Below are 25948 nucleotides of genomic sequence, written 5' to 3' on the forward strand. Positions count from 1 at the left end.
CAAAATAATTATAATTTGATTTACTATATCTAAAATTATTTATATTTCCTTTATCTCCATTTATTTAGTTTTTATTAATTTAAGCTTTCTATTTTAATTTCTTAATGGATGATTTATATCTACAAATATTATTTTAAATGTACGTTTTATGTTCTATTTATTAAATTGTTTTTAAAAGTATATTCTATTTATAATAAGATTTAAACTTTTGACATTTAGATGGTTGTCAAATTTAATCTCGAAGAATAAAAGTTAAAATTAACACGCTCACACCATCCCACTCCCTCATTCTACCATTGTATAATGCCTATCGGCATTAATAAGATCGTCACCTTTCAATAGTTACCTTTTGTTCGTTATCATAACTTTCAGCACTTCCGAACAACAACTTAATGTAGTTTGTTATGATAACAGGTCCAACTATTGATAAGATCATCATCTTTCAATAGCTCCCCTCTAAATATATACATCAATGAAAGATCATCACATTTCATGACATAATCACAACAACATCATGTAGTAACTCACATGATATCCACCATGAACCAAGTCAAAGGGTGGACCCGCCATAGTTGCTACTAGAGGGTAGAACAAGGGTTATAGAGAAGAATACATTACAAATTTACTTAGAACTTCTCCTCATAGAGAAGATATCATTTACAAAGAATTGCACCTCAAAATTTTCCCTCTAAACATTGATCCTGGGAAGTCAAGTCCTCTAGTTACTTCTTCAAAAGCTCTCTTCACCCAAGGATGCCTATCGAACTCACTCTGAATCTGATATCAATCTTTTGATTTTTTAGTGATAAGTCAATACTTCCTCATGATGCACTTAAGAGTAGGCCCATCAAAATTATGTAGTCACACACATGTATTTCCGTATTCCCTCTGAGTCTCAATCTTATAAGTTCTTGCATTGCCTTCGAAGAAGCGTCGTACTACCTCTTAATGTAGCAAAATATCATAATCTTAATCATTAAAGACTTTTTGGTTCAAAAACCTCATTTTATCCCACCTTGATCATCAAAAACTTTGGAGCTACTACTATCATTCTGCACAAAATCTGGTAGCAACTTTCTTTTCCTATAAGAACATCCTCAAACATTAAGGAAAGATCAAGGCAAATAGCTAATATGTATAGAAACACAAATAGATAAATGTAATACTCAAATATATGAAATACTTATATGCACATAAACATTATTGATACAAGTTGCTCCAATGAAGGTCCATATGCAACAAATCAGAAAATCGTCTCCGTATAAGCATTTGTCAAACAATGGGAATGAAACATTGTAAATTATTCCCTTACATTGTAGAAATCCCACTCTAATGTCCCTAATAATTTGGTTACTTGATTTTACTTAAACTAGGATCATTTTATCTTTTCTATAACTTGTAATAACATCTGTAGATTTTTATGGATTAACTCCTATAGCTATGATGCCGACCTCCCCTCTAATTCTAAATCCAAGGTTCCTCCTTGGTGACACCACTGCTATCTTCTCAAAGATGAATCAAGAACTTCAAGATACCAAGGGACCATTCAATTTTCATAAAGAATATGCAAGTCCTTCAAACCAAGGGATCATTCAATTTGCATAAAGAATACACAAGTCCTTCATCTAAGTTAAGCTTCTCACTCTACAATCATCAATGTATGTATCATCAATTTCAAAGTCTTTATAAATTGAACAAAATAGAGACTTTGCTGACTCAACCTGAGAGAAATTCTTGTTTTTGTAACAGTCCTCAATATACTCTAGGAATTGGTTACTAGATGTTGCGATATTTTCTCAACCTTTCCTTTACGCAATTATTTCCATCATTTACCATATAAAATCCCTCAAACATGATATGGGCAAAGTTGATGTTTCTTCACTCTTTCACTGGTCAGATCATGACAATCACCAATGACCCTTCAGTAATGCCAATGTTAACTTTCCCTTTATAAGTCCCCTCAATCCAACATACACTTTTCTTCCAGACATGGATGACACCCATGCAACCTATCTCTGCTTTATTGTCACTGAGACAAATCTTTGTCAACTCGCATCTCAAATTTTATCCAACTCTTACTTATTTTACGTTGTTATCTCAACAATAGGGTGGTTATATGTTGTTGTGTGACCTCCCACATGTTGCATCCCTTATGTACAACATACCCATTGGTGCTCTACAAACCCGAATACAGAAATTATTCGTAGTGCTCCATTCCCCCATCAAATTCGGGGTCTTCAATTGAAACTAAGATGTAAATCATACATTGTGAATAGTTACAACTCTTCAAAGGCTAAGAGTTAGCCGCTCAAATAAGGTAAACTTGCAAAGTTTAATCCACAATTACGCTACCAAATACCGAACTATGATTTCTAGGCATTCAATCACATACTCTTATTATAAGCAACCTCCGTTCGTACCATGAAGATATAGGATCAATAATATAACTTGCACAATGAGTGGCATTTTAAAGGACGGGATAAATATCATGGGATGATATTGAACACCATTATGACATTCTATATATATATATATATATATATATATATATACACACTCCATTATTATTAGTTTTCCATGCATCAATCATTCTCTACCATAAAACAACACCTATCGTTAAGCCATTGACTTACCTATATAATGATGGATCTCAAATATAATTTGATCTTCCTTAACCTTGGTTAAATCGCACACCACATGATAGGAAGCTCATGAAGGCTCTTGTTAGCACAATCCACTGGACGTGGTTTGTTACCTTACAAAACTATGGGCCAGATCAAAACTCCATCAGATGCACCAAACTTGCAACATAAAAAACACGACTTCCATCTAGATTTTACTTTTATTTTTATTTATTTTTTGGTTACTACATCTTGCCCACCGATGGATACATCAAAGTGAATAACACCCATGCCATCCCCTATAGGTGTTGGTTTGTGTAGAAACTGTATAATATGTTTTCATTCCTCGGGCATATGCGATGACATGCCCTTCCAAGTCATTATTTGGATTCTGATTTTTTTTAATATGTTTCTCCCAATCCTTTTGTTGTGTTCTTTCATGGTCAATTCAGTAATCATCTAGTCAATCTCTGTTAACATTTCAATCTTTATAATATTCCTTGTTATCGATTGTCAAGGTTGCATGGGTACTTGTACCCACACCCCTGGTACTCATACATACCCAAGTACCGGGTACACGTATCCCATGTACCGGGTACTCGGTGGAGAGCATCATAGCTAAGGACCTTGATTAAGATTCCGATTTATTTATTTTTGGTTTTTTTTTTTGTATTAGCTTGTTGTTTATCAAACTTAATTCAATACAAAATCAGTTTGAAACTTTGATACTCATTAACAATAAACTTTATCACTGTTCAAGTCATAAGTTTATCATTTGCAATATGTAATTGTCATATGATTTAGGATCTTCTTGTTCATGTTTAAAGTCTGCCTTCTTTGTTATGCATCTAAGCATTTATCATGTATTATTATTTCAAACATATAGCAAATCTAAAACTGAAAACAATACATTACATTTGCAAACTTTATCACTGTTCTTGCTTTGAAAAACCATTGTCATGACTCATAATTTCAGATTTTTTATAAATATAAAAGTATAATTTTTCAATAAGTTTGACATACCCAAGTAGCTCCGTCCCCTATTATGAAAAATACTTTAAACATTAAACATTCGGCAATAGCATATATATATATAATAATTTGACTTATGGCTCATATTTTCAAATTTCTTGTTTTGAATGCTCAATGTCATGACTCATGACATATATTTTGATTTTTATATTTTCTATAAAATATTAATTATATAGAAAAAATTAGTCATACACACGTACCCCTGTCCCCTATTTTGAAAAATATGCGTACTCGTTCCCATTCCCACGTACCCATGCAACCTTGTCGATTGTAATCGATATCGTTAGTGATTGTTGGCCCTAAGACCATCCCTGATTATGGTTGTTCTTTTATAATTGTATGTATAGATGGCAGGCCCATCAATTTGAATGGTTACTCTATTTGTCAGCACAAAAAAATATTCCAATTTAATTTGATAGAAATATTCTTCGATATGATTCCATCCTCATAATAAACAGTCAACATATGGTGCCCCTGTCTTTATATTGAAAGTGGAAATCAACTATGTGAATGTAGTGAAGGTACCCTTGCCACATGTTGTAGTTTCAGACATTATCATGCAATCGTCACTCCCAAACACAAATAACGGCTGTAATTTGTGTAATGTATTCCATGAACAGGCCCATCATGCTCATGAAATCAATATATCAAATTTGCCATCTGATAATCTCATAGCTGAATGACTACACTATGAAGATTGGCAAGGTCCATCCATGGCCTTTTAGGACTCCTCCTGCGGATGGCGCTCAAATTACATAGAGCAACCTCCACTTGTATTATGTTGCCATTGTAATTTCCCCTTCCATCCAACATTCCAACTCAATGCTTCCCTCAAGTTATGAGCACGTCTTTTGTGAAAGCGATGACAAACTGGTCAAACAGAGTTGCCTCCACAGATATAGTGTAGGTTGTGTTCCAATCTTCATCAAGGACAACAACCATATAGAAAATGATCAACCCTATTCAAAATGGCATAGGTCACGTGGTTCAAAACAGGCATCACTATCATGCCTGCAATCTTCTTGCTAGCACAACATCCCAATTTGCCCCTCTTAACTTACAGTCCAAGCATGGCATGTGGGTGGCCTCTATTCAACAACAATCAAACAAAACTTGATTGTCTTTCCAATATATTGATAGGTCACAATTATTATTGCCAATCTTCTAGTATTATCATTTTCTAACATTTGCAGTCTAGCTCTGATACCATGTTAACTTCTTAGATCCCTACAAATGTACTAATGATTGCCATTGTAATTGATTGTGTTCCAAATGCATATTGAATGACTTATAGATATGAGAGGAAGAAACATGTCTGATGAAGAAACATGTTTCTTGTGATTAATCATCATTAGATATAAATAACATATTAACAATAATATAATATATATAATATAATAAGTATATATAATATATAACTAAATGATGATTTACCAACAACAATGAATATCATGGTCGAATCAATTTGAACATAACTACAAACTTGACACTCCCTCTTTGTTAGGGAGGATTGATATATAACACATTATGCTCGAGTATATGAAGAGATATTCCTAGAATGACATATTAAGGAATATCAACATGAATCCATCAACACACATATATATTAACATATGGAATTTACTCCAATTCACTATGAGGCTAAATTCCTCAACATTGGTAAGCTTGCTTACATTTATATAACTGCTTGTATATCTTTAATTTATCTTTAATTCAAATAGGCATAAGAGGAATAGAGTTAAATCCTATTCAACTTCCTCTGCAAATTCCACTACCTGAAGCTTTTGAAAGCAAACATTTTCTCATTGAAACAGTAGTTATTAGCACTCTCAGTAATAGAAGAATAAAGAACATAGAGAACAGTTAAGATAATAGATTATTTCAAAAGCAAAGCCTTATCTATAAGCTCCAGAAAGTTCGCAAACCTCAGACATTAATCTGTTGCGTCCATCACCTTCAGCCGCAAATGCTTGCAGTGATCCAAATGGAACACCTAGGATTCCATCACCCTGACGCTCCATCAAATATGCTGATCTAATATATTGTTGTGCTTGGGAACCAGTTCGTGGTGGCAAAAGATTATCTGATGAGGAAGAGAAATTAACAGTTCTGGAAGGATGAATATGACCACTTTGAGAAGACCTGCTAATAGATGATGAGCCAGACCCTTGAACACCACCAGCACTCCTCCTAAGTGCTTGTGTTAAGGGAACGTGCTGTGCGTCCCAAGGCATGATCGGTGCAGGTTGTAGCATTGAAGTGTGGTTTCGAGGTTCATTTGTGTTTCGATTTGTTGGAGGCCAACTTCCAGAATCATGGTTTGCTGGCCTAGTTTCTGTTCCTGCAGCAACCCAAGCATTATTTGTATTTCCCATCCTCATGTTCCTTGAGCTTGTTTCCTCCTGAATAGAAGATGAAGCTTCCCTCACAGCACCAGGCATAGGGTTGCCTGCTCTTGGCAGAGAACAACCTTCAGTCCTTCCAAGTGAGTGCAAACTCCTTGGAATACTGGAGGAAGAACGAAACATATTTGGCTGGCGCAGTGGGCCAACACTACCGGTTCCTGTTGAACCTGTATCTGAAGACAAATTACCAGAGAGTACATGTCTAGGATGAGAAGAATGAGGTTGTAATTCAGGCAAAGTTCTTCCAGCATTCACCATAGGCCATATCTGAGGAAAATTTGCTTCTGGATGGTGTGGACTGAATCTCAGTCGAACATTTCTTTGGGAACCATCTGGTTGCCCAGCCATTGAAAATCCACACCTATAATCAGAAGTAACATCATTTAAACCAGCCCGGGGTCTGTTTATAACAGGTTCTTCTGGCCTTTCATCAGGAAGCGTTGGTGTTGCAAGAGGGACAGAAATACTTAAACTATTACCCATGTTTGGCCTTGGAATTGTAAAACTAAGGTTGGCTTCATCCCAGTGAGAAGATGAACTGGGATCCAAAGATGGACCTGCAATATTTTCTGTCTTTCTCTTACATAATGCTCTTCTGTCTTCCATGATGCGATTTGCCCGACCATTGCTACTCTCTGCTAAACACGCCACCCCACTGTTACCAGCAAAAGTCATTTGCTCTGGTTCAGGTCCCACTAATACAGTTGAGTGAGGAAAAGAGGTCGGATCCATGTATGACCCAACTGGTGTTTGGGTAGCAATGAAATTAAACGAATTGACATCTGTTGTTGGTCCATAACTACAGCTTGGTCGGAGATGTAAGGAGTCATCCATAAGAGAATTATTCAGGACATTTGTGGTACCGTTTTCTGAAGAAAGGATATTTGTGTCTAGCGATTGCCTTCCATCAGCCATCAAATTTGATTGCATATTTGAAACAGAATTCCAGCCAATAGACATTTTATCTTCAAGAGTACAACTCTGACCAGCTGCATTCTCAGAATCACTGGAACTGCCAGAGGCCCACCTGTTCACAAAAGAACCACTGCTAGTCTGGTTTCCAATGTTCCGAAAATTACAGTTTGAACCATTCCCAGAACCCTGATAATCTGGTACATTTGGAGCAACCATAATATTTATTCGGTCTTCCTGATAAATATGTGAATCAACATTCATGTTGTTTTGGTCAGACATGTTTCCCAACTCAAAGTTTTCTGGTATAGGTTGTATCGTGTTTCTTTGACCTTGCATTATATCTTTGTAACAGTTTTCACCCAATTCAAAAGGTAAGCTCGTAGAATATGTTGATGTTATACCAGATCTGCTATTAAATATAGCTCGACATTTACCTATGGCAATCATCAGAAAAGGGCATTACTCTTTGTAAAAGAATGTCACCATCATAGCCATCATTAATTTTCATCAATTAGCTGTTGCAAAATAACAACATGATAGACATTTGATCTATTAAAAAATCTACATAAGAATAAGCTCAAAGAAGAATCTGGAAGATTTGTGAATCAAATATGAACAAGATCACTTACAATATTTAGATTGGAACCAACTGTCATTTGCCACTTTGTTTAACCCTAAAAGTCTACCTCATCTACACATATAAAAATAAAGTTAATAAGATCGTGATTCTCAAACTTTGAAGAACAGAAAAACTATTAAAAATCTTTAAAAGATCTGAAATTTTGAATGAACATTTAGCAGCAAATAAAACTTATTTTATGTTGTGAGCCTAAAGAATACAATGTAAATTCCAAATAGCATTCCCAAATCTTTCCTCTTCTGCCAAAATCTTGAGAACTTTATAATTGCCATTTAAACTGAGCTGCCTGCTATTTCCAACTTTAATAGAAATAGAAACAAAGAGAGTGAGAAGAAATTGGAAATCCTAGACCTATATAATAACACAAAAAGTCAATATCTAAATAGAAATATTTAATATTTAAATGCAAATAGCACCGTAGTATGCATAATCATGCTTCTATTGACAAATGTGTTAAACGTGACTCGCCTATCAACAAACAACAACTAAACAACATAATGGAAGCGAAAAACTATCAAAACTTATATCTGGATTAGACTATGTAAGATTTTTTAGCATTGACGTTTTAGGTCGCACTCTGTGAACCATCATCACAATGAGAGCTAGAGAGCTTAAGCAAATATAAAAAATGGCAGGTTGCAAATCAAGACTCTCTTTCAGTATAGAAGAAAATAGGGATATGAGCGAGCCCAAAATGTGAGAGGGAAAATAATTAGAAAAAGAGGCCAAAATTTTAAAAAAACACTGAAAGAAAATATTCCAAAACCAACAAAAAATGTAAATTAATTGTAACAAGAAAAAATTAGCAATTAAAATAATTAAGAGAGAATACAAACAAAGGAAAAGTGGGGAAATGGTAAAACAAAAAGAGGGAACAAGCAAGAAAACAATAAGAAGAGATTTTAAAAAAATTTAAAAACTCAACACAAGCAAGATAAAGAAAAACAATACAAACAAGAAAAAACCTAATTAAAGAAAGAATTTAAAGAAAGGAAACTGCCTAATAATGAAGCCAAGAAACAAAAGAAAAATAAAACGCTAAACCAGTCTAAGAGAAAAAAGGTAAAAATGGAATTCGAACACAAAAAATAAGAAGAGAAAACTAAATAAAGAATAAAATACCAAAAATAAGAATGAAAATAGGATGTTACCTAAAATGAGAAAAAAGAAAAGAAAAAGCAAATGAAGAAGAAAGTAAAAATTTGAAAAAATGCAAACAAACCCACCCAAAAACCACTATAAGGCAAATAAATATATAGAACAACCTTAAGAGGATAAGGAGGGAGAATGGAGAAAAGACCACAAAAAAAAGCTTATAAAAAAAATAAAGACTAAAGAAAGCAAGAAAACACTAAACAGGAATAAAATAGAACGATGAACATGACTAAAAATTAAAGAAAATTTTTTAAAAAGAAGACAATAGAAACAGAACAAAAAACGAATAGCACAAGCAATCAAGCAAATGGCAAGAAGACATAAAAATAAACTAACAAAAAAAGAAAACAATAAAATGGAAGAGAAGGAAACCAAAATCACAAAAAGAACACAAAAAAGACAAGAGAACATAGACAACTATTAGGACATAGGAACGAGGAACAAGGAACAAGGGTAAGGGACAAGCAACAGAGAAAACAAAAGGAGATGGATCCTAAAGGAATGCAAAACCATAAGAAGGGAAGGGAAGGGAAGGGAAGGGAGTGGAGGGGAGGGGAGGGAGGAGGAAACATAGAAGAGTGGGTGGGGTAGAAGATGAAAAGGAAAAAGGAAAAAGGAAGGCAGGAATGCTGAAGAGATACAGAAATAATTCATACACATTCAAATCCAGAAATAAATTTCAATATTAATATGAATTGTGGAAATCTATTTGCTCTAGGAAAAACAACTTGAGGGTTCAAACAAAATCCTTAATGGATTAATACTAATAGGTGTGACCTCCAGAATGAGATGATTATCAGGATATGTTGCACTGATTCAATGCATCAATTCATCCACAAGCTACAAGCATAAATGTATTTTATGCTCTTAAACTCTGGTGGAATGTGCACAAACAAATTTGGCAAATGCAGGTTTTAGCTACTGACTATATCCGTTTACAAGTAAGCAAACTGTAAGTGCCTTATTAAATGAGGAAATTTCACAGGCTGTAAGTAGACAAACATGGCCGTGCAAGTGCTTGACTCCAACAAACACCATCAGATAAAATTTACAGTCTACAAGTCCAATGAGAATAGAAATATTTTAATTTGCCTTCTAAAAATTGATAAGGTCACAACAATATTGCCACTTCATACTGCATCATACAAGTTGGTTCAGATATTAATGTTCCAGTTAGAATTAAAAAGGTCGTCCTTGTATAAAATAATAATCTATTAAATTCACAAAAACCTGTTGGCTGTTATTCATTAAAAGATAATCATAAATTACAGTGACAGGTACATTAAGCACCCAAACAACCATAAAATGTGATTAATATGCAAGTTCGCAGATAAAAGGATTGATTAATAGATTATAAGTTAAATACAAAACTAGTTACAACGACAGAAAAAATCAATGTAGTTTATCCTTAACAACAAATAGAATTATCTTTCTTGCTCTACTTAGACTTTGGCTGGTATTATGCAAAGGTGAAATCAGTTATAGCAACTCACTTGATAATTTGCAAACTAAGCAGATATGTAGGTACCATATACCTGGATAAACCTAAACGAGACAATTTTGACGGAGACAAATGAATAAAAAGTTGGCCTAAAAGATTGCCATCCAACAACTATATCAGCTAAGCATCCCAATAACCAATGATTAAAGATTTAACTTGACTCATAAAACTAAAATTTGCATTTATTGGACCTTCAGAATGCATTGCATAGGCCAATTCAGACTATTAAATGTCGCCAGATAAAATTGCTAAGATGACCTTTGATAAAATGGTAAGGCCATAAACTCATTTCAAAAAGGGTTATCCGGATAACTGTCTCCCACCCCCTAAGATGTGGTAACCCCACCCCTTGAGACACATCTTGGAGACAGAGACACAGAGATGCATCCCCAGTACCATATTACGTCTCTAGAAACTACCTGACACACAGGATTCTTTTAGTTGCAGTGTCCCACAACAATACTTGGGGAAGAACATTAAAAGGGAAAAAAGCAAGCAAGTGCAAAATGTTTCCTGCTGATTTTTGAATGATGCAAAGATCCATGCAAAGTTATACTGATTGGATCTACTGAGTCTAGACTTCACAAGAGGAACATAAACAGTTGAACTGATTTCTTGTCATTGCAACTGTCTAAAAAGAAATTGCTTTTACAACTTAGTATTTTTTGTTCTCAAGTGACTGGTTTACTCTTGTTTTCAAACTTTAATGTCCTGAAATTTTTCAAGATATCATTGAATAATATTTTTTAAATGATGTTTCCAAGTACACTTGTATCCTATTTTTTTTAAGTTAGCCATACTAGTAACAGTAACAGTCTCCAGCATCTCGAACTACCTGTCTCCTGATGATGCATTTAAAGGAATGTCTAACTGTACAAAAGAAATATTAGTTATTAGCATTTCACTAAGTACTTTGCAAAATAAGCAGATATGTAGGTACCATATACCTGTATAAATCAACACAAGAAATTTGCCTAAGTAGACAAATTTGACAGAGACAAATGAATCCAAAAATGGCCTAAGGATTGCCATCCAATAATTATAGCAGCAAAGCATTCTGATAACCAACAATTAAAACCTTAATTTGCCCCATATGAATAAAATTTGTATTTATTGTAACTTCATAATGCATCACATTAGTCAACTCAGACTATGAAATGTTCGCAGTTAGGATTGATCAAAAGCATTCTCATAACCAAGGATTAAAACCTTAATTTGGCCCATAAGAATAAATTTGTATTTATTGTAACTTCATAATGCATCACATTAGTCAGCTCAGACTATGAAATGTTCCCAGTTAGGATTGCTCAGATCACCTTTTTCATAAAAATGATAAGGTCAGAGACTCATTTTATGGATACTCAATAATGAGCATCTCATGAACTCATTAGACGGGTATCTATCATGACATGCAGTAGATTGATCCAGTGGAGACCAAGCAACCACAAAAGTTAAGTGGCATTGTTTTGTTAAGTGAAACACGCAATAAACTCCTACTAAGTTTTTTGTTAGAAATCAATTTTTAATGTAATATTGGTTTTTATTTGGTTGCTTTGCTCTGCCTGCCTAGGACAGCAGGTCCTTGATTAGTACAGGGTCTGGACCTGGGTCCTGGTCTCCTGTGGGTTCGGACAAGGTCCAGCCCACAAACTGTGGGTTCAGCCAAACCCAGGAGGAATTTGCTCTCCCACAGCAGAACCCGGAAAGAATTTGATGCTATTTAAAAGCAGCAGCATTTTTATTTTGCCTGAAAAGGTTGATTTGACCCTATAACCCTAATTCTGACAACCAAAAACTCTAAAAAAGTTCAAACCTATTTCATTCATGCATTTGCAATTGAAAAACAGAAAATTTGTCTCCATGCTGAACTTTCTTTCTTGTATTCCATTGCTCGAGGAATTTTGAGGGCTAACTGTTGCATGCTCTGAGCTGGTTTGTGTGCTATTCCTGTGTGGTTGCAAGTGTTGAGAACTTCTCAAGATGCTGAAGAGGATGACTTCAACAAAGGGGTAGGTTTTGGTTGTTTACTGTTTTCTTTTCTTGCCTCTTACAAAAATGTGAAAATGGTGAAACAGCTACTAGGTGGAGGTTACCCTAGGATTACATTTTGCAGCCACTACAAAGAGGATAACCAGTTCATAAAGTCAAGTAAAAGCAAATTTATCCTCTAACCCTCAAAAGGCAATAAATTTTATCCAAATCAAACAAGAGTTAATGGCAAGTCTCAAGGTAAAAGCCTTCTTGCAAAGTCTATTGTAATGAAATATATTGAATAGCTAGCAAAATCAGATGAAACAGATGGGAAAGTAAATTCTCGTCCTTTTAAAGATTCTTAAAACCATTGAAAGCCTCTCCATCAATTTCCAATCTTGAACCTGTAGAGGGCCATACATTCGTGCATATTGCTCAAGAACAAGCAATGTCAAATATGAGAGCAAGGAGACCCTTGAAAATGACATTTCTCAATGAGAGCAGAGAGATTGCCAAGCATGACAGAGCTAGATGCATCTATGCTAATGATTTGGTATTTGATATTGTTCGATCACCTTATTGTCAAAATATGGTTTCATAAATTAATGGTGTTTGAAAGGTGTTCAAGGGCCGAGATTACGAGAAAGTGTGTAGATTACAAGAAAGTGTACACATCCTTATTAGACAAAGAGGTGAAACATGTACAGGCTGTCTCAAAGCCCATTACCAATTCATGCATTAAAAACAAGTGTATCCATAGCATCTGCTGGATGGAAAGATGCAAGAAATTGCCCTTTGATTAATGTATTTGAGTTGTCCACAAGAAGTGCAATAATTTTCGAAGTAATGAATTGTGAAGAGCGGGTGAATGATGGTACATTTATTACCAACGTTCTTTTCAAAGCCATTAAGTGAGCTAGCCCTCAAAATGATGTTCAGATTGAAGAGTGTAATTCAAAAAGAATTTGGACGCACCTTGTACTGTCCACTCACTCAACCTAATGCTACAAAAACATGGGAACAAAGTTGAATAGATAAAAGCAAATGTATGTTAATGGCTGTAATGGCGTAAAATCTAAAACCTTGTGTAAAAGCCATTTTTGCATCTTAACCTCCTTAACATTGGACACAAAACCTTGCCACCCCCTTTATCCTTGTCATTAGCCAACCCATTCTCCAGCTTGAAATCCCACAAAAAAAAAAATTATTAATTTTTATTTTTATTTAGATTGCAAAGACCCATTTTGCCTCCAACACAATTGTTTTGAGACACCCTAAGAAGGCTTGTGAGGCATTGTCTAGAATGGTAATCAATGCTAACTAGAGCAAGTGGAGGCACTCTAGCACTACAAGGGGAACAAACATTAGTACCATAATACTAGATGGTTCCTAGTGAGACCATGCTTCAATGCATCCTAAAATTTATAAGCCAATATTGAACATGAACCGATCTACTAAAATTGATAGGTCTTGATTAGTTGAAAAATATGATGGCATTTAATGATAGATGAAATGAAATGCATCATAACAAAAAAGAGCAAGATCCCAGAGAAACATTCTTTAAGAAACTATACAAAATACTAAATTTGATAGGCCGTGCTTGGTTGAGGTACATGATGCCACTCAATGATTGATGAAATGAAATGCATCATAAATGAAAAAGACCAAGATCTTGAAAAAAAACAAAATTAAAGGCATCATAAATGAAAAAGAGAAAGACCCCAAAGAAAGCACTCTTTAAGGAACTACACAAAATCATGGTGAAGAGATGGAAAAAAATGCCTACTATTGTGCATCTTCTCGACTTTGCATTGAATCCCAAGTACTATAATCAGTCGATCCTTAATGACACTAAAGTTACCGCATATGGAGGTTCCTAAGTTGCTCAAGGGTCCAAGACATCCCTTCACAAAGGACATACAGCCTTACAATGATGGCAACAATCACGAGTTTTGCAAGCACAAATGATTGTAGACTTGACGCTTTGTGGGACACGCATAAGGTTGATGTTCATAAATGGTGGTACTGATGGAGCCTAAAATTTCTAATCTCCATTTTTTGACATTTTTCCATCCTTTACACCATTTATGTCATGTTTATTAATCATTTACTTTTTTATAGCTTTAGGGATCCCAAAGTATCACAAGTGGGTGAATTTGTGCAAGCAAGAACATGTTGATAGTAGGTTTAAATGATGCTGTTAACAGGCCAGATTAAGATGATGCTGTTAACAGGCCAGATTAAGTGAGTCAACATGAAAAGTTCAGTGCTCTCAAATTAATCCATCTTACTGCTATTCCAATGACTTCACTCCTAGAACTCACCCTCACCTGTAAATGAGTAATATCTGCAAGTATAGAAAGTTTTCATTTAACAGACCAAAAGAAAGATAGTTCGAACTTGTCGTAGCTGAAAGGAGAAGTCGTCAGGAATGTGTAGAATCAATACAACCCAATAAAATATAAATGAAGTAATGAATTATTCCAGATGATGATGACGATACTACAAATGATTAAGTTCATAACATGAATTGACATCACCGCAGTTCAGGAATTCACAAATGAAATCTGGGGGTGTGTGTGCCTAGTTTTATTTTCCCTAACTATCAACTCTGCCTGTCATCACACCATATGCAGGACAAATCAAACTGCTGTAGATGTACAGGTGCTGAGAATCTTCAAATTAAATCCAGGATGATGAAAATAAGCAGCATAGGGTTGTACATCAACAATAGCGAAGACAAGCGCAACAATCCGACACGATTCCAGGAAAAACAATGCTAGGAGGAAGGCCATGGACATCAAGGAGGCAGTGATCAGTGTCCAGCATTGAATCAATATCTAGAATGGCAAAATCAAATATTATCTCATCATTTTGTACCTGCAATTCGATTATGATATTACATAGTGGCAGTTTCATGATATTTATGTGTGTTTACTAGAAAGGATAAAAGCATGTTGTGTAGATGTTTTATCTTTAACGGGAGAGCGAATCATCATGACTTAAGGCATATTCAAAGGCCCAAAAGACTTACGACAATCATAAATATTAAAGTGACATCCATCAGAAATGAAGTAACGTGACTAGGATATAATTATCACTTAATGAAATATGTTATAAAAGGTTGTAGAGTTTGTGGCAATATTATTGATTAATTAAAAGGTGTAATATAATATATGACTTTTCATAGTAAAGGTCACAACTTTAGAATTAAAAGGGATATAAATAGAAGGTGGTCAAAGTTCTTTTGAAAGACATATTCGACATCTTTTATAAGAACAAAAACATTTATTGTACGGAGGAATAAGGAGCAACATTATGACTTTGTAATATAAATTCCATTATTTTATTTTTTTAATAAAATAAAATGTCTCTTGTTTATTTTTAAATGGCATGGAGATTTAAACTGCAAATGAATCGTCCTTTGTAATTATTTTTTGGAATTTTGTATACAATTTAAATATCAGATAACTGGACATGGTCTTTTAGCATTTTAAATTTGATCGTCGCAGATATTGTGAAATATTAAATCATTTTTGTATTTGTGTCCAGTCTGTCTCCCTACCAGAGAAGTTAAAGCTCAATCTAGACTAATTTAAGATTGCGTAATATTTGGTCTATCGCATCTTGATTATTAAATTGTTCGCAGCTCAAGTGCATAAGAACTTTATGAAGTTGTACGTGAAAATTCACTAAAGTTGACTCTATTGCCCAAATGAGCAAAGGCACTGGTCTTTCTATTATTGAAGTCGGAATATCTATAACTTCCTTCCTACAAGCATCAAATGACTTATTTACAAATATTTTACAATCCATTCAATTCAAACACTCAGCATCCAATTTCATTTTATTCGAGTTCGAGGACTTTGCCAACCGGAGAACTCCAAAGCTTAAATTCGCTTTAGAAAAGCTCTGGACCAAGTAATCAAGTTCGAGGAGAAGGTCTACCCACCTAGGTGTAGCAAAGCCTGAAGTTCAAGGGAATCAAAGTGATTCTTGTTCGTTGGCCAGAACTGATTGAAAAGTCCTATCAGAGAAGTGGCAAGCTCTTGGATTTCCAATCTGCAGTTTTGGGAACCAACAGGTACTTCCATGAAGAGTCATACCAGTACCTAAAACTTGTTGTCAAAATTCTATCACAAGAAAATTCTTAACTCTTACAGGTTCTTGCTCATTAATTTATATTTAGCATTTCTATTCATAACCCTCAACTCTGTTTTCAAAATTGAAAATCTTTGTAGGTTGCTAGTTTATCCTCACCTGAGAGGAATTGGAGCACATACTCCATCCACTCAATAAATCTCCATATAATACACTCCACGAAGGCAGAGGTCTTAGTCTTGTGTGCATTCAAACTAGCAGCTCCTATCACACAAAAAAAACCTACATAAAAGGGAAGACAATTAAGTGAGTTGTTGATCCAAAGCATGTTGAGTTGGTGATTCAATTTCACTTTGCTCCACTTGAGTTGCTGAAGACCATGAGCTACCTAGCAATCACAAGGTTGATTCTGAGATTGCTAGAACCACTGCCAAGTACTATGTCAATGCCACTAGCAATGGCACTATTTGTGGGTCTTCTAATTTACCACGGCATATTGATATGGAGGAAGATGAGATACTTTTTATCACACTTCTGATGATATTTGATTCGTTATGTCTAATTGCTAACAGTTGACATTAGTATTTATGAACTAAAACATTGACATATTAGTATATTTTGGCATTTTTCTGTAATATTTAAACTAACACATTGATATATATGGTGGTGTATTTTGCCAAGTTACATAACTATTAGCATAGTGGTGTATTTTGCTATGAAGCTTGACTATTAGCATAGTGGTGTTATGAACTTAATTATAGCTGCATATATGTGTGTAGTTTTTATTTTTAGAAGCTTTTTGTACAGAAGAACGCAAAACAAAAACCAAACACGCCTAAGAAAATTAGACTGACCCTGCAAACTGCAACCCTGAACTCAATCCCGAATCGGGACAGACAACATAGATGGCAATCATGAGCAAAACCAGTTTGGACCAGGGATGCCGTGGCAACACACCATTCAAATATCAGTGAGGTCCCTAATTTAAATCCACAGATAGCACTCTCGGATTGTGGACCAAATGGACAGGGCACTAGGATATGGGACAAACTATTCTGTAACATATACTAGTCCATTCCTCCATCATCCCTCGATAAAACTGCAGGCATTCAGGTTATTCTTTGTCCTGTACCTCCCACAAGCCATTATATCCAAAAAGAAACTAATAATGGTATCACCACAGAGGAAAAAATATATAGACCATTGAATTACATATCTGACACTTATTAACTTTGCATATATAAATTTTCTGGCACTCAACTTTCCTACCATGAAATACTGCAGCAGCTTTTCTTACTCCGTGACATTTTATCTTGATTGTGCCATTGAATGCCTTGAGTTAAAATAAGCTACTTAAACACAATCTCAAAGAAACATAAGGCATACATAGTGGAAGAGGTCCGCCATGATTCAACACGTACATACATAATTCAAACCTCAGAAGACATTCTAAAAACACCAAAAAGAATTTTTTTAAAATCTAGAATAAGTTTCTATCTTCATGACTTTTTGTGCTCACTGGGATAGGGTCAATGCTCTGTTCTGGGTTTGACCAGGCAAAGAATACTGTTTTTTATTTGCTTTGGTTTTTTATTAATTTTTAGGACAAATTCCCTTTTCAATCTTCCAAAGATCTCACAAGGCCATAGGAGGTGCCTCCGAGAGTGCCTCACTGCCTTTCACCATCTTGAAGACACATCTGAGATTGTGCATCTCAAAGAAAAAGAAGCTCAACACAAGAAAGACTGTATCATTACAATTTTCTCAAATTCACTATCATTCAGAAAAAAAGATGCATGGTTTGATCTGGAACGATCACAGATATTAATTTTGAAAACAGTAAGGCCATGTGCATTCTGGATACACATGCATAAAGATGAGCTGATAGTCCACATACAAGATAGCTCAAACCACTGAGTTAATTAGAGACTATGAAAGCAGCAATATGATCATTGTACTGTTTCAAGATGCATTGTAATGATGATGCATTATGCAAAATAAATGTCAAGGATCCCAAAAATTTAAAATACTTGTTAATTTTAGTTTAATAATAAAATTCTGGGCAGACCTCTCTCATAAAGAAACAGTACGCCAATGCATTTCAAAAATAAACTTCTAAATTACTAAATTGTTGTCAGATGAGAAGAGACGGCATGATGTGAAGGAATAATATCCTGACATCTTATTCAAATGACCCAGGAAATAAGCCATCACAAACCCTACTGACATAGACCTCCTTCCCCATAAAAAACAATACATCGATTTGAGAATGTTGGATAGGCTGCTCACTAAAATCAAGAAAAATGACCACCATAAATAAACAACCAACTTCAGCTCCCCAACAGTAAGATACATTTCACAGTCTTATCTAACTCTTACATTGGTAAGATACAGTTCAGAGTCAAATCTAACTCTTATGTGTTAACTTATTAAATTAGGTAGCCGAAACAAAGAGACAAATTGGAGAACCTACTGATCAAGGTACCCCCAAAAGTTTAACTTAGAATTATCCCAACCCACCCATTTAAGTAGTTGGTGTTTAATGATCACTCCCCCTGATGAAGTTTTTCTTAATGAATATAAAGTTGGTGGTCTCTGAACATGTGTGATATTTTGTCATGACTGAGAAATCTGAGAATGCTGACTTGGTGGGCTGGTTTCTTCATAAGTCTACACCATGTTCCATACTGTATAGCTTTAATCATTTTTCCAATTACCCTACTGAAAAAAACATTACTCATTGTCATACTCAATGCAACAAAACTCACTTCTAAACCTTGTATCAACCTTAGGTCCTTATCCTTCACCAATTCCAGGAATCTCTGAATAGTTATTTTCAAAACAAACATAGCATATATCATGTCTTGTAAGAATCCTTAACAACTAGTTGAAACTTGAAATCCATTACAAAAACAAGACTGACCAACGTTCAACCGATCTATTCCTTTTTTAAAAGATATTGGCTCTCCTTTCCAGTACTTTTACCCAAGCTAACAAAACAGTTTTTCAAACATAATGCAAATAAAACACAATAAGAGGCAGAAACAAAGAACAAATTAATAGTGTCTGCCAATTCTCCACCATAAAAACATTATATAAATTGTTGGAATATCAATCCTTGAATTGAAAAAACACTAATCAAGGTTCCAACCAAAAGAAGCCAAAGATAGCTTAATAAAGGCTTCAAATACGATACTGGTCCTTTGATTTTAGATTTAAAATTGAGAATCTTCTATGAGTTTTAAAAAAAAAAGCCAGGGATCTTTTCATCCAGAAGCTGAAGAAAGTAACAACCAAACAAATGATGTCAAAGTAATAGTGATTCTTTGTGGCAATGCTGTCGAGAAAATCAAGAACAGGGTTAAATTTTAATGCCAACTGCTTGGGATAATGTTGCTATTGTTCATAATTACTCATCACTCAACAAAACTTGACAGAAAAAGCTGAAAGTACATGGAAACAAAAAGGAGACTAATATTGTTTTTCTTTCAAGTTCAAAAAATATGCAAAATAGTCCTCTCAGTAACCAACAAAATATATGTATACAAGGGAAAAAAATAAAATTTTGAATAATGTCTCAGTAAAACTAAAGGTCTTATGCAAGAATGATAAAAATATAAACTAAGAAAACTTATCAAAAGTAACAAGTATTAAAATCAAAAAAACAAAAAAACGAAGCTCTCCATTATCATACTTTTTTAGGAACCATCATCAACAATCAGCAAATTCCACACAACATTTCAACCATTACTTGCATCATCCAATATTAGACAAAACCTTACAGAAATCACATAAAGATGTCACAATGTAATAACCTTCACTTACTCAGATTTCACAAAACAATTTAGAGACAAATGGTATATAACATAGATCAAATATAAAAATCTGATTTTTGTTTTCTCCTTTTTCAGTCATTTCCGTTTTTCAGTTAAACAATGACATTTATTTTTCTTTCTTTTTTTAATAACTTACATTTAAATTAAACTTTTAAATTACATCTAATAGTTTTTGAATGCTTGCAATTCTGACCTACTACTTACAGGATTTGACCACTATATTGATCAGCTGTCTAAATAGCAGAATTTACAAGCCAAGCAAATTCTAGAACTGGCTTAGAAAGTGTGTTGAGTTTCTTGAAAACAATAGATCTGACAAAGGAATAGGACTGGCGAAGGATAACAAATTGTGGAAGCAGAGTCAAAATTCATTATTAAGGAAATCAAAAAAAGGTATATTTACAAGCAAAAAACAAAAACATTAAGATGTAAACTGGGACTCTCAATATCAAATACCAACATATCAGGAGGGCAACAAATTTGGTAGGCAACAAATTTGGTAGGCAACCAAATTGGACAAAGGAATAGAACTGGTGAAGGATTACAAATTGTGGAAGCAGACTCAAAATTCATTATTTAGGAAATCAAAAAAAGGTATATTTACAAGCAAAAAACAAAAACATTAAGATGTAAACTGGGACTCTCAATATCAAATACCAACATATCAGGAGGGCAACAAATTTGGTAGGTAACCAAATTGGAGAGGTAGGAGGGGAAGATTAAATTGAGCAAGACAATTGAGCTAAAATCAACAGTCTAAAACAAAGTAAAATTTACTCCTATTAGAACATTAAACTTGCAATCAAATGTGGAAAGGTTATGAAAATAAAAAGTTGATTAGAAAGCATTCTCTTCCACCTCATACAATCACAAAAGACACTACTAAGTGCACATTAATACAAAATTTATTTGAAACATGGTATTTTTAAAGTCCATTAGACTTGGTTGGAATGTTTCCTGCCAGAACAAAACAATGGATAAAACAAAAGATCAACTAACTACATGTAAAAAGTTGGCACGGGGATCATCTTCAAACAAAGAAAAGATGTCATTTTGTTACAATGCAGGAAATGCTGGAAACTGGGATTGCAAAACAGAAAGTTTTTTCAAATATTGACTGTAACAGTTGTGTTCTGATACAGAGTAACAAGTTAACATATTAAAAGAAATCCAAAAATAAAACTAAAACAACAGAAATAAAAATAGGAGTGAAGAACAAAACCATGTATATCACTTTTTCTAATGGAAATGGAACAACAGCACTTGCAGAGCACCCTCTTGTAGATTCTCACCCTTTGAAACACAGACACATGACAAAATTTTCAGGCAAAAAAAGAGTTAGTCAATATGTTGCTGCTCGATTTAATTATGCAAGTGTTTTTGCTTCAACATTTTGGATCGCACTCCGAAATCCATCATCATCCAAATGATCACGTCTATTTCTCCTCGTGCTCTCTACCATTCTGACAGTGAATCACACAGTGTGATCCAAAACATTGATGCAAAAAAAACACACAATCAAACCCAGAAGCAGCATATAGACCATCTCATCGATTGTGAAAATCTACTCATTCTTACAATTAGAACAGAAAGATCATTATATTAAACAGGAGGAACTCGAATGGGAAAATATTGGATCACATCCACTCGGAAGAATGCCACAATAGAGTAGAGCATGTACCGAGCAAATTAATGAAAGAGCCATCCCTCAGAACAACTCAGCCCCAGGTTACACAAGAAAAGAGAAGAATGACTTCCCAAATCAAAAAAGAAATTGAAAAAAAAATAAAATATAAAATCCTTATTACATCTCATATGCATGGGAAAAAGAAAAGACCAGATTTCACAATTTGCAGGCATCCTTTAGTGCGACAGAGCCAAAAAACCTGATTATGCTGCAACCAAAGCCACTTAGCAGACCTCTAATTACAGATAAGAGTCAAGTTGAAACATGCTCCACATACAAAATCCCCATTCAAAAGTCATTGCAAATAATCTACAGCAACCCTAACAAGAGGCATCTTATAATCTAGAACACCAACTGTTTGATAGATGTGTGCACCAAAGAATCACTATATTTATCCATTCCCTATTGCTAACATCCATCCTTCTGTTCACACACACCAAACAATGCAGTGTGATGTCCACAACCATGTTAGATGGAAAAAAATCCTAACCAAGCATACAAAACCAGGAGTAACTCCCCAACACATCAAGGGATTATAGGATTTCATTTGGGTTTTGAATAGACTTGCATTCACTTTCCCAAACAAAGTGATCCTTTCCAACAATTGCAAAACATTAAATTTGCCTTCATTTTCCGAATTGGAATCGATGTAATGTAGTGCAAATATCAAAAAGGTCAAACCTTGCCATTTTTTTTCACCAACAATAAATGAAAATGGCCTTGAAATGAGGGTTAACAAGGCTAATTAGAAAAATGAGGTCCAATAGGTAGCTGAAAGGTGAAACACTAAAACAGAAGGAAACAATGTAAGAAAACTACACATTACACAGCCGCTCTCCTTCAAAAAGAGAGTGACCACAACAAGAACAATTAAATTGGCCAAGAAGATTCATATCCATCATTTATCTTCTATTTCAGTTGGTTGTCGGTATCTTACACCTAGGTACCTTAAGCAAAAGAAGGGTTTCTGCTATTACAGACAACAAAAAATAACTACTAGAAAGAAAAGTTTGGCATAAAGATCATCATGAGACAAGAGATTAATGTCATATTGTTAGATTAGCAGAAATGAATCAATCTAACACTACAGGAAAAGGTAACAGTTTTATCTCAATCTTGACTGTACTCATCAAAATCTGATACAAAATGCTGAGTTAACATATTAAGAACGATTAAAACAAAAAAAATTCCAATTAGAGATAAGCACAATTACTTTTCATTTTCCCGATTGTAAATGTGGCAACATTGGATGAGCAGCTACTACAGATCCTCACTCTTTGAATCATGAAGAGATGATTTTAAAAAATTGAGGCAAAAATAGAAAATGCACGAGAAAAGAAACTTCAGTAGAGACAAAAAAGAAAGGAGCAAACTAAAACAACTTGCAATCAAAAAAGAAGAGAAAAAAAACATCTGCATAAAATATCATACTAGAGACAATTCGAACAACAACAGAACAGAAATACCATTTAATAAAATGGGATTAGCTCAACGGGTAAAATGTTGCATCAAACATACAAAGTGGCATGCCAGAACAGACTGGGAAGAGTACTAACAGAATTTGATGGAAAAGTCATCCCTTGGCCAGGGCAATTGAGCATAATGTTAGAGGAAACGAAGGTAACACACCAAATAAAGAAATTAAAAGAAAAAAGAAAACTAACCATAAAATTACTGAGTCGCAAAATTTCCCCTAAATTTGGGATTTTTTCCTTCAATTTTAAGGTGTTTCAAACCTGCATTACACAAATAACTAAAAAAAAATCTTCTTCACAATGCAAATTTCCCATTTTAAAAGAACTAATGCAATTCATCTTGTAAGCATAGAGGACCTAAAACATAACACCAAAGATCTGATTTAAAGTAATGCGAACCTCCTTATTTTCACGTGGACACCTCCTTGGAAACAAGAACAACTGAACAATAAAAAATAAGATTGTTCTGAAAAGGCCTCAATTCATTATGAGCCATGTAAGCTAAGAAAATTCAAACACAGGAAACGCCACATAGCGACATCTAATCACGAGCAAAAGAATTAATACTAATATCTATAGCTCAAAAAAATATTGGAATCGCCTGAAACATTCTCCTCTCTGGTTATGGACACAAACCCCAATAGAAAAACCCACTGTACATAACACACGGCGTCTCTTAGAAGAGGTTTTCTTAAACAGCAAAGCCATTTGCTAGGCAATATGAGCTAGAAAACTAAAACCATAAATCGTCCATCGATCCTTGCCATGTTTATATGCTAAACGTATTTCTTTCTCACAGCGCACACGCTGAATAATGGCGTGCGCTGTTCCCAACCATATCAGACCAAAAAGAGACCCAATTCCACGCATCCGGGGATTTCAACAATATATGCACGCGAACCAAAAAAAAAAAGAACCCCCTAACTTGTGCACATCTAGAGCAGAAGACAGGATTTCCATTAGGGTTTGAATAAATTTGCATCCACTTTTCCCAAGGATCCTTCAAAACACTTGCCTAAAAATCACAGAAATTGCTATTGTTTTCAGAATCGGAATTCAACAAGTGCAGCTATTGAAAAGGGTAAACCTTGCTATTTTACATCTCCTACAAGAAAGAAATGGGAACAAAGCCCTGAAACGAGGGTTATCAATACTACTTACAGAAACGAGGTCCGTCCGGTACTTCAGAGGCCAAACCCTAAGCACAGAAACAAAACTGGGTAAGGAAGCTGCTGCAGATTGCGCAGCCCCACGCGCAAAACAAGAACGATCAGAAATAGCGATAGGGATAAAAATTAGATGGGTTCTTTGCCAGAGCCGCCGACGATGGCGTTGGTGTTAAATTGTGGTGACTATTTGACCGTGTGCAGTGAAGGAAAGGAAGGGAGGATGTAAGTATGATAATAGTCGTGTAGCATATTAGAAGAGGAGCCAAAAACGGCACGGCTGCGCGTAGCATTGCATTTACATCACCACCACCGCGCCCCGCCAGATTCCATCCCTTAACATGCGTGAGCCCCAATTGCATTTCCACTTTTCAATAAACAAATTCTCATCTCTTCTCTAATCGCATAACCAAATCTTTGATTAGCCTCCTCACGCAATCAAATCAAAAACCCAAGAAACCAAAAACCAACAAAGAAAAAATGGAACGATAGTAATTAAACAATAGACGATGAAGAAAATGCATACCCTCTCTATTTCATCGTACCCATCACAATTTCCTACCCAAACAAGGAACACGCTTTCCTCCTCCCTCCCATTCCTTCAAAGGGTAAATACCTACACCACTAATAACAAACACAAACGCCTTGAGGACAACCTCTACTAGTCAAGGTAACGGAGAAAATTTGCATGCTCATGCCAACCTAAATTAGTGATGCTTGTAATTGTTTATCTAAAATAGTTTTCCTAGTTAATAATAGGAAGACAAAATACAAACAAATGCATACCATATTTTAGATATTTATTAATAATATATTCCTCCTAGTTGAAGATATTTATCTTTTCTAATAACTTTTTAGGTGTTTGAAATATTCAAGGTAGATTATAAATAGAATAATTTTTTTTAGGAAAAAAAAATTCCATATTTATGTTATATTTAATAAATTTAATAACTTTCAAAAAAAAATTGAAAAATTTTTGTATTTTATATTGATCTTTCATATTCATATTTTGGTTTAAAGTAATAATTAGTTTGTTTCTCTTTTAAAAATTTCAATGTGATTAAAATATTTGTAAAACTATTCTAAATTGAGTGCTTTTCTATATAGTAAAAAAGTCATGTCTATATACACTTAATTAGTTATGAATTCGTGTCTTTTAAACAAATTAAAAATCATTAGCTCTTCCTACTCAAAAAATATTTTTCTTTTCTATAAAATTTAGAATTATTTTTTTGTGTTGGTAAACAGATTTGTCACTTATAAAATATGTGATTTAGCCCAGTGGGATATGTGACAAATCAATTTCCCCAACAACCCTTAATATCTGGCCTTCCTCTGCGTTTAGAGGGGCAGCTCCCTCATAAGATATAATTTTTTAATCTCAAATAAACACGATTATAACATAGAAGATGGAAAGGAAACTATTGATGATGAATACACCAC

The 25948-nt window shown here is 34.5% G+C and overlaps 1 protein-coding gene across 2 annotated transcripts in view; it reads right to left on the reverse strand.

Moving 5' to 3' along the window:
* The window catches only part of LOC149556894 (putative E3 ubiquitin-protein ligase HIP1), a 34824-nt gene extending 9695 nt beyond the window's left edge, over positions 1–25129 (reverse strand). The window contains exons 1-3 of one of the 2 annotated variants that reach the window (XM_089831520.1): positions 25032–25129; positions 7603–7664; positions 5579–7407 (exon numbers count right to left, since the gene is read on the reverse strand). In XM_089831520.1, the coding sequence (XP_089687646.1) occupies positions 5579–7309 (1731 nt within the window). In that variant the 5' untranslated portion in view covers positions 7310–7407; positions 7603–7664; positions 25032–25129. Of the gene's footprint in view, positions 1–5578; positions 7408–7602; positions 7665–24500; positions 24817–25031 lie in introns of those variants that run through there. The other variant, XM_089831519.1, reaches the window with a different exon arrangement.
* Between the last annotated feature and the right edge of the window lie 819 nt (positions 25130–25948).

This window comes from Cupressus sempervirens, chromosome 5 (assembly GCF_028749045.1).
Source record: "Cupressus sempervirens isolate cs-2001-9-10 chromosome 5, ASM2874904v1, whole genome shotgun sequence".
Classification (NCBI taxonomy): Eukaryota; Viridiplantae; Streptophyta; class Pinopsida; order Cupressales; family Cupressaceae; genus Cupressus; species Cupressus sempervirens.